At 41.3% G+C, this 18,886-nt stretch overlaps 1 protein-coding gene across 1 annotated transcript in view; it reads left to right on the top strand.

Moving 5' to 3' along the window:
- The window catches only part of mboat1 (membrane bound O-acyltransferase domain containing 1), a 30,539-nt gene extending 12,508 nt beyond the window's left edge, over positions 1-18,031 (top strand). Inside the window, exons 4-13 of the mRNA XM_084385342.1 lie at positions 4,563-4,658; positions 5,762-5,817; positions 5,931-5,985; positions 6,638-6,818; positions 7,300-7,492; positions 8,058-8,161; positions 8,280-8,344; positions 12,847-12,979; positions 13,457-13,608; positions 17,785-18,031. Coding sequence (XP_084241468.1) covers positions 4,563-4,658; positions 5,762-5,817; positions 5,931-5,985; positions 6,638-6,818; positions 7,300-7,492; positions 8,058-8,161; positions 8,280-8,344; positions 12,847-12,979; positions 13,457-13,608; positions 17,785-17,908 — 1,159 coding nt within the window. The 3' untranslated portion in view covers positions 17,909-18,031. The remainder of the gene's footprint in view (positions 1-4,562; positions 4,659-5,761; positions 5,818-5,930; positions 5,986-6,637; positions 6,819-7,299; positions 7,493-8,057; positions 8,162-8,279; positions 8,345-12,846; positions 12,980-13,456; positions 13,609-17,784) is intronic.
- The last annotated feature ends 855 nt before the right edge of the window (positions 18,032-18,886 follow it).

Raw genomic sequence — 18,886 nt, 5'->3', positions numbered from 1 at the left:
AGCCCCAGGTCCGGATGGATTCGGGCCTGAATTTTATAAAAAGATGATCAAGCTGGTGGTTGGACCCCTGACTAACATGTTTACTGAATCATTTGAAAGAGGCACGCTTCCACCAACTTTAAATCTGGCCCACATCTCTCTGATTTTAAAAAAAGATAAGCCTTCTGATTGTTGCAGGTCTTATAGACCAATAAGTTATAGACCTAGAAGGCTAGAGGAGATGCTACCTGTCCTAGTTAGACCAGACCAGACTGGATTTATCAAAAATAGATATTCCGTATCTAATGTTCGAAGGCTCCTAAACATAATACAATTTTCACATAGTACAAAGAAGAGGGTCCTGGCGGTCTCATTAGACGCCGAAAAAGCGTTTGACCGGGTGGAGTGGGAGTACCTTTTCGATGTTCTTGATAAATTTGGGCTGGGCTCGGATTTTATTCAGTGGGTTAAGCTTCTATACAGGTCTCCTGCTGCCCGGGTCATGGTAAATGGTTCGGTGTCTGATATTTTCCCCTTGAGTAGAGGTACACGTCAGGGTTGTCCCCTCTCACCGCTTTTATTTGCACTTGCTCTCGAACCACTTGCTGAGACTATTAGGAATCACAATGGACTGTCCGGTGTAACTTTAGGAGACATTGAATACAAAATATCGCTTTATGCTGATGACATATTACTGTTTATCACCGAACCAGAGAATTCTATACCCATTTTGGTAGCAATTATATGTCAATTTGGTCAAATTTCAGGGTACAAAATTAACTATGACAAGTCAGAGGCCCTGCCACTGGGTGACTTTGGAGAACGTGCAACCCTTGTCAATTTTCCATTTAGATGGTCGAGTGCTGGCTTTGTTTACCTGGGCGTCAGAGTATCAGCTAAGGTTGAAGAATTGTATAAATTGAATTTTAAGCCAACTTTGACAGCAGTTAAATGTGATCTTAAAAGATGGTTTGATCTCCCTCTGTCATGGATGGGCAGGATCAGCCTGATAAAGATGAACGTGCTTCCCAGAATATTATATCCAATGCAAATGATACCGCTTAGGATCACTAGAAGGGCATTTTTAGGTAAAGAAAGAGCTCTCTCAAATTTCATATGGCACGGAAAGAGACCTAGATTAAAGATGAAGACTTTACAATTACCCGTTAACAGAGGGGGCCAAGCCCTTCCCAATTTTTTGTATTACAACTGGGCCTGTCATGCACGCATAATATCAGGCTGGCTTAATAATTTTCTCCACCAGGAGGGAACCCTGGTAGATGACTGGTGCTGTGCCCCTTTCTCCCTCATCAGTCTTATTTCAATTGACAAAGGTGAAATCATGGCAGAGGTTAAAATTAATCCCATCATGCTTAACACTCTAAAGACTTGGCGTGATATCACTAAACATGTTGGTCAGAGAGGCTCTTCATTAGCATTACAACCTATAACCCAAAATAAAGCTTTTCCTCCTGGTGTGGGGAAAAGTATTTTCAATTTTTGGTACTCAAAGGGGCTAAGATTTGTGGGTAATTTATTTGAAAACAGTAATTTTATGTCATTTTCACAACTTCAGAATAAATACCAAATACCACACAGCCACTTTTTTGGTTTTCTTCAGGTTAGACATTTTGTACAGTCCAATCTTGTACTTTCAACAGACCAATCAATAGAGAGTCCAATTGATGGCCTCCTCCTTACTTTTAATTCAATTGCTTCCAATAACAGAAAATTTATTTCACTCTTTTATGAAAAACTGTACTCTCTTAACTGTGCCAATGTTAATAAAAGCAGGGAGTCATGGGAAAAGGATTTGGAGGTTGATCTTGATACTGATACCTGGTCAGATGCATTTGAATCTGTTAAGAAACTGTTTATGTGTAATAGACTAAGAGAGAGTCAGTACAGGATATTGCATAGATTGCAGCGCACTCCTCATTTTCTAAACAAGATTAACTCCCAAGTCTCTCCCCTCTGTTGGAAGTGTAAGAAAGAAGTAGGGACCTACTATCATTGTATTTGGCAATGTCCCTTAATACTCAGGTATTGGAGGAATATTTCTCATGAGCTAAGTTTAATTTTTCACAAAACAGTTAAATCAGAACCAGTCTTGTTCCTTCTGAATATACATTTAGAGCAGCTCTCTTTATCTGCAGGACAACTGTTATTAATGGGTAAACTCTTACTTCTAGCAAGGCGTTGTGTCCTGTTCCAGTGGATTGAGGAAAAACCTCCCTCGGTCACACAGTGGTACAGAGAAATATTTAAGGTTTTTCCTCTGGAACGCCTCAGTGCCATATTTAGGGGCAATACCAATTTGTTTTATAATGTTTGGCAACCTTTTCTTGATCACCTTCCTGGTGAGCTTGCTGGTTTGCTACAGGATGGGAGACCACATTTTGTCTTCACCAATAAGTCATAAATTCTTTTGAAATGTCCTTTTCTTGGTTTTTTTTTATTAATTTTTTTATTTTTTTTATGTGTTTCGTTGTAAACAATAATGTAGGTTATGTGATGTAATATGTGATGTACAATTTGTGTGTGTGAATAATTTCCCCCTGTTTTGTATGTCGGTAATAGCTGGGCTTGTTGGTTTGTTGTTTGTGTAAAATCAATAAAAATAAAAAAATAAAAAAAACTGATTAAAAACGTAGACTCCACTTCATTGATAATAGCTTATGTTGAACTTTATTCTTGTTCAAACAGACGCTGTATGAAGCAGTACATAAAGTATTGAATGAAAATGTCTCTGAAACATCTGTGTATTATTTGGCAAATATTGCATTTATTTCACTTCAGCTGTGGTAAAGTATGCAAACACCACGTGAGCGGTCACGACGGGAACCAGAAAGTGTCCGACTTCATGTCTCCGTTTGCAGCTCCTCCCGCCTGCACGCGGCTACTCTCGCCGATCGGTTACATCCAGCCGCAGCCGATGTCCAACACACCTATGGCTTTGGATGAGGCGTGGCTTTGTAGGAGGTGTGGCTTTGTAGGAGGTGTGGCTTTGGATGAGGCGTGGCTTTGGAGGGGGAGTGGCTTTGGATGAGGAGTGGCTTTGTAGGAGGCGTGGCTTTGGATGAGGCGTGGCTTTGGAGGAGGAGTGTCTTTGGAGGAGGTGTGGCTTTGTAGGAGGTGTGGCTATGGATGAGACGTGGCTTTGGATGAGGCGTGGCTTTGGAGGAGGAGTGGCTTTGGAGGAGGAGTGGCTTTGGATGAGGAGTGGCTTTGGATGAGGTGTGGCTTTGTAGGAGGCGTGGCTTTGTAGGAGGTGTGGCTTTGTAGGAGGCGTGGCTTTGGATGAGGCGTGGCTTTGGAGGAGGAATGCTTTGGAGGAGGTGTGGCTTTGTAGGAGGTGTGGCTTTGGATGAGACTTGGCTTTGGATGAGGCGTGGCTTTGGAGGAGGAGTGGCTTTGTAGGAGGTGTGGCTTTGTAGGAGGTGTGGCTTTGGATGAGGTGTGGTTTTGGAGGAGGCGTGGTTTTGGAGATGCTCTGAAGGGAGGGCGGGATCTCATGCTATCAAAGCTAGCTTGCTATTGCTAGCCGATCCGAAAATTGCCCACCCTAATTTTAAAGATTGCATTACTCCAATAGCATTCAACTCTAAAATTCTTTTAAGATATTATATAGTTTGTTTTTAAATATCGCAGAACTTTGACTTGGCTGATATAAGCACATATTCAAAGTGCTTAAAAATTTAGCAACAGAAGATGTTCTGACTTCACATGCTGGACAGTTTCTGTTATCATGTATAGTGTGGGACGCCACAGTCTTCGCCAATGCTTGTCCAACATAATTATGGTATTGTATTTTTTGGTTATTTGTTGTTTGTTTGTTTGTTGTTTGTTTGGATCTTGCAAAACTACAGATTTCTCATCATTACAGAAACCACAGATTTGTCTCAACACACACCTTTCACTTGGTCTTGTTTCAACTCACTGGTCAAGTTTTAAATAATTATATTAACTATTAAAATATTTTTTTGAACTGGAATTACATTTAAACATACAATAATAAAAATGCTTTTTTATTTACACTTTTATTTGATTTGTTCATACAATATGTAGTGTAAAAAATACTTGTCTTTCTAAACTAGAATAAACTAGAATAATTTGTCCAATTGGTAACATGTAAACTGTGAAAAGAAGAGGGCCCAAGACAGAACCTTGAGGTACACCAGAACTGATAGATTTGGTGGAAGATTTGTGCTTCTGGAATACAACAAATTGTTGCCTCCCTGTCAAATAAGAGGAGAACCAGTCAAAGGCTATACTACTAATTCAAATATATATGTACAGTGTGTGTGTGTGTGTATATATATATATATAAATCTGTAGTTTCTTCTTTACCAAAGTAATGCTTAATCGGTCCTGAGATCGGCTCGAGACGTCCCTAATTATGACATTAAAATTGAGTAAAATTAAGCCCATGAATAATAAACCAGTGGTCACAACTGTACAATACTAATGGTGTAAATTCTGTTGATCCTTTACCAGTCTGTATAAATAAGTTCAGCATGGTCACACACTTCTCAGAAGAGTTTTTCAAAACTTTAGCACTGAATTAGGTGTTCTCATTACAGATATACTCTGATTGCCTCGCTCGGATACCTCACGCTTTGCCAAGTGAGCAGAGTCTTCATATTCGACTATGGGATCCTGTCCACAGATTTCTCAGGGTAAGGACACTTTTACTATATTTGTTTGTGTTATTTTGATCAATAGCAGCAAAGATGGACATTCGCGGACCTTCTGCAGTTTGAACGCTCTCACCTGTTAACATGGGCGCCGAAAACACACGCCGGTTTCACACTAGATGCCAAACGCTCTGATTTCTGTGATGTGGCCACTCCCCGAGGCTCGACTCAGTTTCTTATCGACCAGTTTGGTCAGTTTTCCTTTGCTGAGGTTTAGTACACACCCTTGGATAAACAATAGGAGAGATAACATGCTGTCTGTCAGTGCCTCGGTCACGTCTCTTTTTCTCTTTAAATGTAATTGTAACCAAGTCCCTTGTGTAGACGAGGAGGAGGCAGGAACTGGCTGACGTTCAATGTAAATTAAATGACAAAATAAAACGTAAACAGAAAACAAAACTGCTGCATATGAGCATAAAAGAACCAGCAGCATAAAGTCCTCGATCCACTGATGAACACATACAGCCCACCATATTCTTTATTAAATTGATATTTAATATATTATATTATATGTATTTGTTTTATTGACCAGTATCGCTAAAAACGTTACAGACTACTTGTTCCTCTGAGTAAAATCACACAGCTGAGGTCAGCTGACACACACAAAGACCAGTGTCACATTTAGAGGTTGAAGTATCTACACTTAGCAATATTATTTCTTTTTAACTTCTAACACGCTGGATTACACTGAAGTCTAATTGGCTGTAATAGTTTCCCCTAGAGATAAACAGACGTCTCTCCACTCACTGCAGACTAACACCTGCTAGTACACACAGGGGTACAGGTTTGATTTTGACGTTGTTGTGGACAGAAAACAGACTGTGCTCGGCCTGTGCATGTTGAGTTGTCTCGTGTCTGTGGAGAAAAAAACAGATTCATGTAAAAGAAATCCCTGAACTCAGTTTTTAATGGTTTATTTTCACTCACGTTACTGTATTTCTTCACTCAAACTTCACTCTAACCCTAACCCTGAAGGAAACTAACTACTCTGCCTGTGTAGACCTATATAAACACTGTTTCTCTTAATAATAAATGTGGGGTCTTTCTTCATTAGTATTATTTACTTTGTCTCCTCTTGTTTTCAGGCCTTTGATGATAATAACACAGAAGGTCACTACTCTTGCCTTTCAGGTGCATGATGGTGAGAAATCATTGGTGCAATCTTTTGTGAATTTGTTGCTATAAACTATGTCACTGACATCTTAGAAAATAATTCAATTGATAATTTGTATTAAAGTTTCCTTCGTGTTTCAGGGATGAGTCGAAAGCAAGAGGAACTTAAAGACGATCAGAGACGTCTGGCAGTACAGTATGACTTTTCATTCTCAGCAGTAACTACATCTTACTGGGAAAAATCTGTGCTAAAATCTACAAATATTTGGTGGTTACTCATGGCAGAAACAGCGGAAAGTCCCGGACACAAAGACAGTGCCTTGCGAAAGTCATCAGTCTTTCAGTCATCAAAACTATTTGTGATAAGTTTACAAATTTATAAGAAAAGGGAAAAAAAGAAAAATCACATTCAGACTCATAACTCAGGACTTCGTTGAATCACGTTTGACAGCGATAACAACCTATTTCGACATGATCAAATGGAAAAAAATGAAGGGCTGAATACTTTTGCAAGCCACTGTAACCCTTGTAACCCTTCAGTAACCTAAATTGAAACTTCATTAACAAATTAAACTTGAAATGTAAATTCAATATCAGCTTGCACAGTGGTTTAAAATAATAATAATAATAATAAACAGGAAATAAAGACAGAAAGGCAAATATGAACCAAAGGTCATCCTACTTGCATTTGTTTTGGGAATAACAGCTTCACCCCACAGAATCAGATCATGTTTGTGACTACAACAGGGATCAGTCAGTGTAAAAACAAAAGATTTTTCAGGGAACATTCCTGTTGTTGAGATAAGTCATGTTCTTCTCCACTGACCGCATGTTTTCTCCATCTACAGCTCACGCCCGTCTCTGTTGGAGTATCTGAGCTACAATATAAATTTCCTGAGTATCTTGGTGGGCCCTTGCAGTCTCTATAAAGACTACATTGAGTTTATCAAGGGCCAGCGTGTGAAAAGAGTCAGAGACAGCAGTTCACAGCAGATCGACTGGGAGAAAGTGCCTGAGCCGTCGCCTGTGGTGAGACAGATTCATACAAATATTGTTCACACAGGACTCAGACGAACACATTAACTCACAAACAGAATAAGAGTGATCAGTTCATCAAGAACAGCATGAATTAGGCTTGTGTGTGTGTGCTCAGGGCAGGGAACATGTAAAGGAAAACTTCACCCAACAATGAAACTCATTGCCCATGCCTCATTGTATGGAAATGAGCAGCCTTTGCATTCTGATAAAATCCTTTTGTATTCCAATAAAGCAAGAAAGTCTAATGGGTTTAGAAGGACATGAGCGTGAGTAAAAGATGACAGAATATTCATTGCTAGGTGAAATATCCATTTACATGTGTGCTTTGTTTCATTTGTGGCATGTTTATGTGGTGTAATATAATGTTGTGAGGATCAAATAATCAATGCTTAGAACATTATAGGGTGATTAAACATAGCCAGGTTGTCTTGCACATTTCCCAGGACACTGAATTCCTGCTGTTCTTCTACAGAGGACTGTGATTAAAAAGCTTCTCGTGTGCGTCTGCTGTCTGCTCTGGTTCTTCATCATCACCAAAGCGTTCCCCATAACGTACAACGTGGACCCGCGGTTCGTCAGCGACGCCTCTTTCGTGACCAGATTGGCCTACGCGCTAATCTCCATCCAGGCCGCCAGACCCAAGTTCTACTTCGCATGGACCCTCGGTAAGCAGACGCGATCAGAAACCTGAGACCGTGTGATTGGCTGAGAGCAGAACGTGTTATGAGTCGACGTTTAAGAACATACTGTTATTTCTTGTCATGTATTGTTGGCAGAAAAACATGGGTCTGTTCCAAAATATACAGCCAAATGGCTGATACCAGGGGTCCTATAGTCAAAGAGCACAATGTTACGTCATTTTAAATAAAAAAATGTAAAAATCATGTAATAAAGATGAAGCCTGTAATTTCTGCATCACTAGCATCACAAAATGGAATTACAAAACTAATGACGGAAACATATGATAGTTCAATCCAAACCCACGGCATCAGCTGAGGATGTTCGAACTGATTTTTTACACGTATTAAGCTAGGTTAGGAGATAATGTGAGTTATAGTGTAGAGCATAACTGTATGCTATTAAGGATAATCTTTTAAATGTTATTTTGAAAAATTAGTCTCTTGCTTACAAATCCACTAATGAACGATTGGAAATGTGTTAGTGTGTCCTTGCATGATGTCTAAAAGGACTAGCACTGGTCAGTAAATGCATGTTGTTTTCCTCTTCCAGCGGATGCGGTCCACAATGCGGCAGGGTTTGGAGTCAGTGGTGTGAACGCGAGAGGAGAAGTGTCCTGGGACCTCGTCTCCAACGTTCACATCTGGGAGATTGAGGTTTGTTCACTACTTTTGAACAGGCCATGCAAACAGTGCATTCACTACTGCCTTGTATAATGCCACAGAAGGGCTGTGGATCTCCCAATTATAAAGCAAATCTTTTCTCTGTTTGCAGACAGCAACAAGTTTTAAATCATTTATCGACAACTGGAATATACAGACTGCTCTTTGGCTAAAACGGTTAGTTTTAAATGTTATATTTATATATTAGTCAACTGATCTGTTGCTATTGCATCAGCATTTAAGAATTCAAATTTTAGATGTTTACAAAGATCCTTCTATTATCTATTGAATCCCACAATAATGTTTAAAATATAAGTAAGCTTAATATACATAGAATCATCATTTATTGGGTACTTTCAGTTGGGAGGGGGCTGTCCCAATCCCTAACCCCTAAACTTGTGAAAATGATATTGAAATGGGGTTTTTTCTGTTTTTTCTGGGGTTTTTTTATATCTTTTTGATTTCTTTAAAAAAAGTGAAGTAAAAAAAAACACATTTATTTTATTTTTAAATCATGAAACTTTATGTAAAAAAAAGTATTATTTTTTTTACTTTTTTTATTATTATCTTTGAACTAGGCTCTTAAGTGTCTAAAATTGTCACTACCAAAACAGTCACTACTGAAACATGTGCTGAAGTTTCGGTTGTGACATCATGTTTACTGGAAATACCAGTAAGGTTAGGTATACCCTAGCCCATACTGGAATTCCTGGAAAAGGCAAGACAGCACCCAACAGGCCGATTATGGGTGGATTGCTTAATCACTCCAACCTTAATAGCACATAGATTCTGGCGAGCAAAGAGGGAGGGTGACTGGCTGCTGCAACAACACTGCCTTGAAGAGATGCTACCCTATTCTTTTGCTGCTGGTCATCACCACTATGCTAGATGGATCACTTGGCATTTACGTGAAATGCAGCACCTTCCTTCCATTGCAAAAGATGACCTTCTTGCCAGAAGTCATGTGTGCCGCCATTCAGATGGTGCACCTGCAGTGAGTGCCGATGTGTTTGGGGAGCAGACATACATCAGGCAAGGGAAGGGAGCAGGGGGCATGAAGGGTATTTCAACCAACCCTGAGCAGGTTGCAGTTTGGATCCAATCATTTGGCATATGTTCACATCTCTCTCAGTCATTGGATGATATGTACAGTGATACACTAGCATCAGAGAAGACTGTGTCCAACAGACACAAAGAGGAGGGTGAAGCACGATGGGAGTTGGATGCTGAGGACCGCTCTAAAATTGTGAGGATGCTGTGGGAAAACACAAATCCACTCATGACAGAGAGCACTTTGCTCTACCACATCATAAATGGACAGGTGGCTGATGAAAAAGTGAATGTGCAAGATGCGCTAAAGACTGGCCAGGCTATGTGTGAAAAGTTTTCTTCATCACTTCCGGAGGCATTTCATGCACCCATCTCTAACAAGGTAGTGACTATGAAGTTCCAGAAAAAGGGAATGAAGGTCAGTGGGAAGGTTGTTTGTGACATTGAGTCATTATTTGCTCGACTGTTGGTGGTGGGAGGCCAGAGAACAATGGAGCTCTCTTCTCTCTTCAAATATGAGCTTAGCCCAGTCCCCTTGTCTATCATTGATGACAATGGATGCCTCCAAAAGGGCAATAAGTCAGTGCTTGTCCAGCAGCTCAGAATTCCAGTCTGCAATCCCCAGCCACCAGATGTTGTCATTGTGGATGCATCCCAGCTCATTTATCACACGGTTTGGCCATCGTCTGGGACAGTGGCAGATCTTGCAGCCAGCATGGGACGTCGGCTTAATTGTTACGACACCCAAACATTTGTCATCTTTGACAGATATTTGCAGGTGTCTGCCAAGGACCATGAGAGACATAGAAGAGCAGGAGAGAGCTCCACAGAGTACAAGCTCTCATTGACTACACCTCTACCTAGTCGAGACAAAGTCTTGAAAAACAAGCACAGCAAACAAACTCCTGTGCACTTTCAATGAAGGAAGTAAGATCATGATGGTCAGTAAAGCTGACAGCATTGACACTCATGATGAGGCCGATATATCACTTATATCTTACATGTTAGATGCTGTCAGACATGGGGCTTCAACTGTTCACATTCTCAGTGATGACACAGATGTCTTTGTGCTTATGGTTTATTGGTGTTGGAAGGCTGGTATCACTACTAACCTACAGATGGGAAAAGTGGAATGGCACTGTTCTCAGCATAAATGCAACTGCAGAGAATCTGGGTGACCAATGTGGTTCCACTCTGGCCATGCATGCTTTTTCGGAATGTGATACCACCTCATATCCTGTCGGGAAGGGGAAGGTGTCTGCACTCAAGGCCATGAGAGTCGTACCTGGTAAGCTTCTCCACTGCGTTGGAGAGGCAGAAGACACAGATTTACAGATCACAAAGGCAACGAGGGCTTTCTTTCTGGCTCTGTGCAATTCTTTCCCGGCTCTGTACCGGGATGCAGCCTGGTATGAAATTTACCGAAATCGCAAAAGGCCTCCAGCACTGAAGACACTACCTCCTGCAGAGCGCAATATGCGCCTTCATGGAAGACATGCCCACCTACAGACCAGCCTGATCCACCGGCTGTGGATATCACCTTGTTGGGATGGGACAAGAAGATGGGCCTAAAGGAAGGAGAGGAACTGACTATGCACACCCAGGATTCAAGTCCATTTGCTCCTCCTGCTTTGTTAGATGTTGTCAGCTGTGGTTCCTGCAAAGGCAATGATGGTATATGCTGCAGCATACTTACACAACACCAAGAACACAAAGAGAGGGATGAAGGGTCTGGAGAAGATGATGACAGAACAGACGAGGATAGTGAAGATGATGAGGCTGCCTTTTGTTAATTAATTGTGAGGCATTGCAGTTTGCCTGAAGGTGGTAGCCAGTGTGTGGTGCGGAGGTGAGGCCCTCTTGGTTAGCCTTGCATCTGGCGGGCTGACCCGGGTTGCCCAGACTCAGTTTTAACTCTTGCATCTGGCGGAATTTTAACTGGGTCCTCGTTGGATCTTGCGACTTGAGGGCCAACCTGGACAGCCCTTCTGCCATTCGGGCATGGCCCTAGCGACTTGCGGGGCCTGTCTTGTATGGCATGTATATAGTGTATATTTGTTAATAGTTCGTTGATCACACATGGGGATGGGCTTAGGTGATGTTATCTCATTGGGTGTCTTAAAGAGCTACCCCATTAATATGTATCATAAAATTGCAGGATCCAAGTTATGTCAAACACCCACATTGCTTTTTCCTCCAGAAATGCACAACATTCAGCCAAACAAAGATTCATTGTTTATCCAGAAAGCAATTTTGAATCTTCAAAGGTGTCAGGAGGGGATTCAGCCTCACTACACCCTGAAAACAGGGCATCAACATTCACAAGAGCACTCATGATTCTGAAATGTAAGATTATTTTGTTTAACATAAAAATAACCTAAAATGATGCCTGAAAGTAATCAAAATTTGCCTAAATAAATCAAAATATGTAAAAAAAATTTGCTCTTTGAAATCTGAAAATGCCAGAAATGAAATCAGCATCCTCTAAAACCTCTAAAACCACTCACATATTGTAGAGATTGGCCATACAGTGCAAAATATATGGTCAAAATGGACGATTAAGCTAATAATGCTAATTATGCTAATTATGCAAATTGTTCAACATATGCAAATTAGCATCCGGCAGTTTCTGTATGCTGGGGACCCATACTTCACATTTCTGCAATAAAACTTTGGTGTACTCAACATTTCCGGGTTCACCTAGATGGCTACTAGACTATTTTTTTGAGTGTTATTCAATAAAATTTTGTTTTTGTGTGTACAACTGTTCAGAACTGTGCTAGTTAACCCTGTGCTGATTAGCATCTTTGAGCTAGGCTCAGAAGTATCTAAAATTGTCACTACCGAAACAGTCATGACCGAAACATGTCATCATTGTGTTAGTGAACACATAATCATTTTTTGGGGGGGAAATAAACAAAATTTTAGTACAGTTATGCAAATCATTAGTATCTTAGTATGTTTTAGTAGTGTTTTAGTATGCGAATTAAAATTCTGTAATGTGATGTGGTTGCAAAACATAAATGTGCCATCACGACCGAAACATGGATGTTTTGTCTAAAATAAAGTGTATTGAATTATCAACTAAGTGTTTGGTTCAATGTATATCCTGGATATACTGAATATACTGAAACCTCAACTTTGAAATCAGTATGATTAACTTAATGCCTTTTACAAAGAACGATAAATTACACTTGAAATATTGTTAAAATTGTAATTATTAATTTACCTGTGAAAACTTTTTTTTTAAATAGCAAAAAATATATTTATAAGGTAGATGTAAACAAAATATTAATAGGTCAATATAAGCCTTATTATTAAATTATTTATTTTTGTGTTTCATTAGTGACAAATTTGGGAAGAGGAAAAATATTCCAAAACTTTCTGAAAATACAATATGATAATTAACTGCACAATTACTAGAAATGTGTACCTTGGATATTAAACAATTTGCACACTTACAAAATTTGTGGAAAAAGACTAAATCAATTCAAGAAGTTTCCAACTCTGACTTTGAACCAGTTCTGTAGAATGGCCCATATGGATATTTTTTAATGATCTCATGTATGTGTGTTAACATATGTCAGTTCAGTGTCATGTCTCACATGCTTTCATCTGTTATGCTCCAGTGTATGTCATGATCGAGCTCCGTTTCACCGCATGCCTCTCACATTCGTGCTGTCAGCGATCTGGCATGGAGTTTACCCCGGATACTACTTTACATTCATCACCGCTATACCCATCACCTTAGCAGCTCGCACTGTGAGTCTCTCTCTCTCACACACACACACACACACACACACACACACACACACAAATAAATCCAGGTTTATTAGGCTGCTGTCACTTTAAGACCTGCCACTGCTGCACGAAGCGTATCCGACAAGCATCCCATTTTCTCACAATTCTTTACGTTCATTTAAGACTGTAACTAATTTAGGTGTGCTGTGCTTACAAGAATACTCGACAAAACATTAACATTGAATATTCAACATGTTGCCTTTCTGAAATCTTACCAGATAAATCATTAAAATAAAAAGGATTAAAAAAATGCCTTGATTTATAATCCCTTGAAATAAAAAACAATAAAAAATCCCTTGCCTGCAAGTCAGTTAAAGTTTAGTCAGCGTAATTTTCCATTTCTTCACACATTTATATAAATCCCTTTATTGCTCATCATTCTCAGCCACACCTGCCACTCACTCACTATTGCCTTATGTTTGGGTTTGATGTAATCAGGTGCGCAGAAACTTCCGGGAGTATTTCTTGTCTTCTCGCCAGCTCAAGATCTGCTATGATGTCGTGACCTGGGCTGCCACTCAGATGACCATCTGCTACACTGTAATGCCTTTCCTTCTGCTGGCCATCAGACCCACCATGCAGTATTACAGGTAAAGGGCCCTATTTTAACGATCTGAAACGCAAGTGTCAAAGCGCAAAGCGCAAGTAACTTTGTGGGCGGGTCTTGGCGCTGTTGCTATTTTCCCGGCGGGATAAATGACTCTTGCGCCTGGCGCAAATCTAAAAGGGGTTGGTCTGAAGTAGCTTCATTACTCATAGGTGTGGTTTGTGCGTAACGTGAAATAAACCAATCAGAGCATCATCTCACATTCCCTTTAAGAGCAGGCGCGCTTGTTCTGAAGCGGATTCCTATTATAACGGCGGATTTGCCAGGCGCACGCGAGGAGCGGTTCACAGCCGAGGAGACCGACGTTCCCGTCAGGGACGTTGGGGATGGAGAAACACACCCAAATTAACTTCGGTTAAACAGGCGTATGATAAATTGGGTAAATGTGTAAGCTAGATGTATGCTTTTATAATAAACTGTCTATCTATCTATCTATCTATCTATCTATCTATCTTTTGTAATAATGTATGATTTGCAAAAATGATAACTGCTGCGTCTGTGTGTAGATGAGAGAATCAAAGTGTATGTGCGTTGTGCACACGCTACATTGATTAAGGCCAAGCATGCGCCCTTAAAATAGCATATGAATAACATGCGCAACGCGCCACTGACTTTAAACTGTTTTTTTTCGGTCAGTGGCGCAATTGTTTTCTAAACCTGTAAAATAGCATGAGGGAACGTTTGCGCCGGAACACGCCTCCTCTTTGCGCTGAACCGCCCCGGGGAGCGCAAGTGTATTTCTTAGTTAACCGACGTGCGTCTGTGGAGGGAAAAGTCCGCTTTGCGCGGGTGCAAAATAGGAATAATACATGCGTCCGTGTACAAAGTCAATTGCGCTGGGTGCAAGATAGGGCCCAAAGTCTCAGTTATGCAATTTGTGTAGTCAGACATTTGGCATAAAATCTGGTCCACATTGCAGCTTGTTCTGGTCAAGAACTGCCATGAAGAAGAGAAGGTGTTATCTAGCCAACATTTAAAATTAGTTCTGTCAGGACCACTGTCGTCACAGATGATTGACAATTAGCATACAGTTTGGATTGGCGGTATGGTTCTGTTCTGGGCTTGCATGGATAAAAGCAGGGAGAGCAGCAATAACCCCACTTAGGGTAAACAGAACAGAACCAACATAAAGGTATTGCAGATATAATTACAGTTTTTCTCGATTGATTAAACACATTTCTTCAAACTATGCCTCGTATTCTCAAAACAGTAAACACAAATCCATAACGTCTCACCCAGTTCCCCAAACATCATATTGCATGCCTGTTCCCCGCTGGCACGCATCAACTGAAATATCTAGGCAGGCTTCTTCCATTTCATTGTCTCTGTGTCCTAGAAAAATAGAAGTACTGATTACTGTAACTGTAACACATCCTTGTTATTGCATTTGATGCATTTCTTTTTATTACAGTAGTATAGTGCAACAACTACAGTACGTGTATGTGTTGCAACAGCACAGTGTACTGCACTCAACAGTTACAGTAGAGAGCAGTCTGAAGTACATCTCCTGTACCTGTTCTTCTCCCGGAAGGTTCTTATGATGGAGGCGACGGTGAAGCGACTCAAGTTTGGCTGAACTCGTTGCCCAGACTCCCTCATAGTCATACCATGGACAAAGACATGGGAAACTAGAGTGGCACTGCTTGTCTCTTTGGCCTTCCCCTTCCCCTTCTGCCTCCTCCTCCTCCTCCTCCTCCTCCTCCTCCAGTGTCCACAACCTCTTCCTCCTCCTCTTCCTCCTCTTCCTCCACTCCAGTGTCCTCCTCCTCCTATTCCTCCTCCTCCTCCTCTTCCTCCTCCTCTTCCTCATCCTCTTCCTCCTCCTCTTCTTCCTCCTCTTCTCCTCCTCTTCTTCCTCCTCTTCTCCTCCTCCTTCTCCTCCTCCTCCACCTCTTCTTCCTCCCCCCCAGTCATCGAGATAGTTGAGAATACTGATGCCTACTTCTCTTAACGGGGCAGCCTTTGGCTGTCACAGAGGTAAATAGGACTCCGCTTAACCTGGGGTACACCTGGGGAACTGAATCGCATAGCTGAGTCTGACAGTCTGAATGAGCCAGCGTGAGGGGCTGGAAGGTTCTAGCCAGGCTCTGTGAGAGCACCACCAGAGGGACAACCGACACACCCACGGAGGGGCAACGAGGGGGAGCACTGGGGCTCATCCCGGGAAGCATAGCACACTAAAGTAGAGGCAGTGTGTGGTGTGACACTTACCAGGCTCCGAGGAACCCTAGAGAACTAGAGATGTGTGAGGATGAAGCGCGTCCTGGGAATGTGACCTGGCCTGTGGTGAAAGGGGGGGTTGAATCTGGAAGCGCAGCGTCGCTCAGTGCCCGACAGCACCCAGAGACTGAGGAAACTGCTGTTTTATTGAAAATAAACGGAACTATCCTTCTGGTCACGAAAAGGTCTCCTCTCCAAGTTTGATGTCAGCAAAGAACAGTAGGCTAAAGTTAAGTTGATGTGAGTTGGTCTGGCCCGGCAAAAGAGCTCCCACTGTAACCCTCAGGTCTCCCTGAGTGCCAGCCATCACAGCCCAGTGCAGAGGAACCAGCTGGGTAGCACTAGAGTAGACCCACCGTTCAGGAGGAAGGAGAGTCACGATGTCACCAAGGTCATATTCTCACAATGAGGACATGAACCATCCACGGACGCCGTCTCAGCATGCTCGTGGCCCAGCCATGTATGACAGTGATCGACAGTGATAAGTAATAAAAACAACATATTAAGTGTATATGATTAGATTTATTAAAATCATAAATGGTTGCTGCCTTATTTGGACGTTACTTGTCCCTGTCCCTAAAGCCCTTACCTACACCGTCCCCTAAGCCTACCTCATCAACACTTCACTGATTCCCACTATTAAACACCCGTTAGGTAGCCTGGATGCCAGCCGAACTTTGCCCCGCCCACAACATTTGAGGTCTGGAAGTTCGGTCTGGACTTGATCCGTTGTGGAGCAACTATGTTCGAACCAGAGCTGTTCGGACCAATCAAATTGTCAGGGCGGGCTTTATACGATGATGGACAGATGATCAACAGTAACGTAATCATCCACGTCACCAAAGAGCACTTGGGTTGAATTCGATTTGTTTGCTGTATTGTCGAGATCTAATCCTAAACGGAGAACTTGTTCGTATATGCATCCACCTTTACTATTTCTCTCAAAAATAATGATCGTGTCGGCAAGTACTCCGTGTATCTTTAAATTATTTTACAACAATGGCAAAGATCGTTTACACTCATCTTCTTCTTCTACTTCTTCCAGTGTGTGTGCAGTTGAGTTCTGGTGACAACTATGCTCTGATTGGTTGTAGGTCTATTCAATGGAGTGCAGAGGCATTTTCCCATAATCACAGCCCAATGGAGCAGATCAGACTCACATTCTAACCTTAACATTCTGATTAGAATCTAAGTATAACGACGTCAGGCTACCCGTTAGGCACTTTATTTCTTTATTACTTTTCAAATATTTTAGTTAAAATAAACTTCTCTTCGAGCTGAAATGTCATGGGAAAGAGAGAATGAGTTTACATTTACATTTTACATTTATTCATTTAGCTGACGCTTTTATCCAAAGCGACTTACAATTGCTATATATGTCAGAGGTCGCACGCCTCTGGAGCAACTAGGGGTTAAGTGTCTTGCTCAGGGACACATTGGTGTCTCACAGTGGATTCGAACCCGGGTCTCTCACACCAAAGGCATGTGTCTTATCCATTGCGCCACCACCACCCTACCAGTTTAGAAAAGGCATATTCAAACTCACATTAGAACTAACGGCACCCATCTTCCTCTCCGCACCACTGATCCTGCTAACAGGTTTTCTTGTGGTTCTGTCTGCCTCGATCAGCCAGTGGTGGACGGAGTTAGCGTAAATAGCCTCTGCTAACAAGGCGGACGATTTGCACTGGTATAAATTAAGTTTATCAGCGCATTTGGAGGGATTTGCTTTTCTATTTTTCTATGTAGAAAAATGTGTTTCTCAACATTTCTCCAGAGAGACATATCCTTCAAAGTGCAAAAATATATAAATTCATGTTTATTTTAGGGCATAATGTGACCATCTTGTATTCTCTTTTTTTGTTGTTGGATGATATCACTTTCTGGATGTAGTTTGTGCTGGTAATGTTTATCTCATGTTTTTTTCTCTGTCCTTCAGATCGATGTACTTTCATGTGCATGTCATCAGTATTCTGGCTGTGATCCTCTTACCCAGCAAACCCAGGGGCTTCAAGCCTGAAAGACTTGACCGGCATTCGAACAATAATGTGAAGGAGTACTGAACCCTTCTGGTGTGTGTGTGTGTGTGTGTGTGTGTGTGTGTGTGTGTGTGTGTGTGTGTGTGTGTGTGTGTGTGTGTGGACTGAGAGAGCAGAGGCACTGACAGACAAAGGCTACTTTGTGTGAACAAAATTAAAAAAGAGCTGGTCTGGGTATTCATTTGCTCACAGGCCAGCGCTGAGCCGTACACAAACACACACACACACACCACACCAGAGACGCACTCTATTCAAACTACAGCCAGCTGGAGAACGAGTAAGGGAACACACAGTTTGAGTAGTGCTGTACTCACTATGAGGCAAATATGTGACACCTTTACTAAGTAAATAAATGCTGCCCATTTTAATGGTCTTTTAAAATAGTTTAACACAATTTTTTTCTAATTTATTTTGGATATAACTGCATGATCACTTTATACTGATGCCGAGAGAGAATTGTTTGATTTGTTTTTCTTTTTTTATAAAAATGAAGTGAATTGATATTTTATACTAATGTATAAATAATAATGTCTTTTATAATATCTTAGTTATGTGGGGTTAAGATGTCCATTTTCAGTTAAATTACTGTGTAGTAAATATATAATGGCTATGAATAATAAATAATAAATACTCCTGCAAATATTAACTGAAGAATAGTCAAATTAGAATAACATGTTGTGGAAGATGAGGCCTAAATAAAGAAGTTTGTGAATGAAGAAATGAGCATTGAATGTGTACACTGCCTAGATTTACTAAATATATTTACTAACTAGAATTTCTGGCAACTAGACTGTATTTTGACTCTAAGCAAGGTCCCGGTTATGCAGGTTTTCACTGCACAACACCAGGAGGATCAGGCCTTGTGCAGAACCACTTCTACACCAGGAGGATCAGGCCTGTGCAGAACCACTTCAGCACCAGGAGGATCAGGCCTGTGCAGAACCACTTCAACACCAGAAGGATCAGGCCTGTGCAGAACCACTTCAACACCAGGAGGATCAG

Source organism: Rutilus rutilus (genome assembly GCF_951802725.1).
Source record: "Rutilus rutilus genome assembly, chromosome: 17".
NCBI lineage: Eukaryota > Metazoa > Chordata > Actinopteri > Cypriniformes > Leuciscidae > Rutilus > Rutilus rutilus.
The sequence above is the reverse complement of the archived record's forward strand: the minus strand, read 5'-3'. Positions and strand labels throughout refer to the sequence as shown.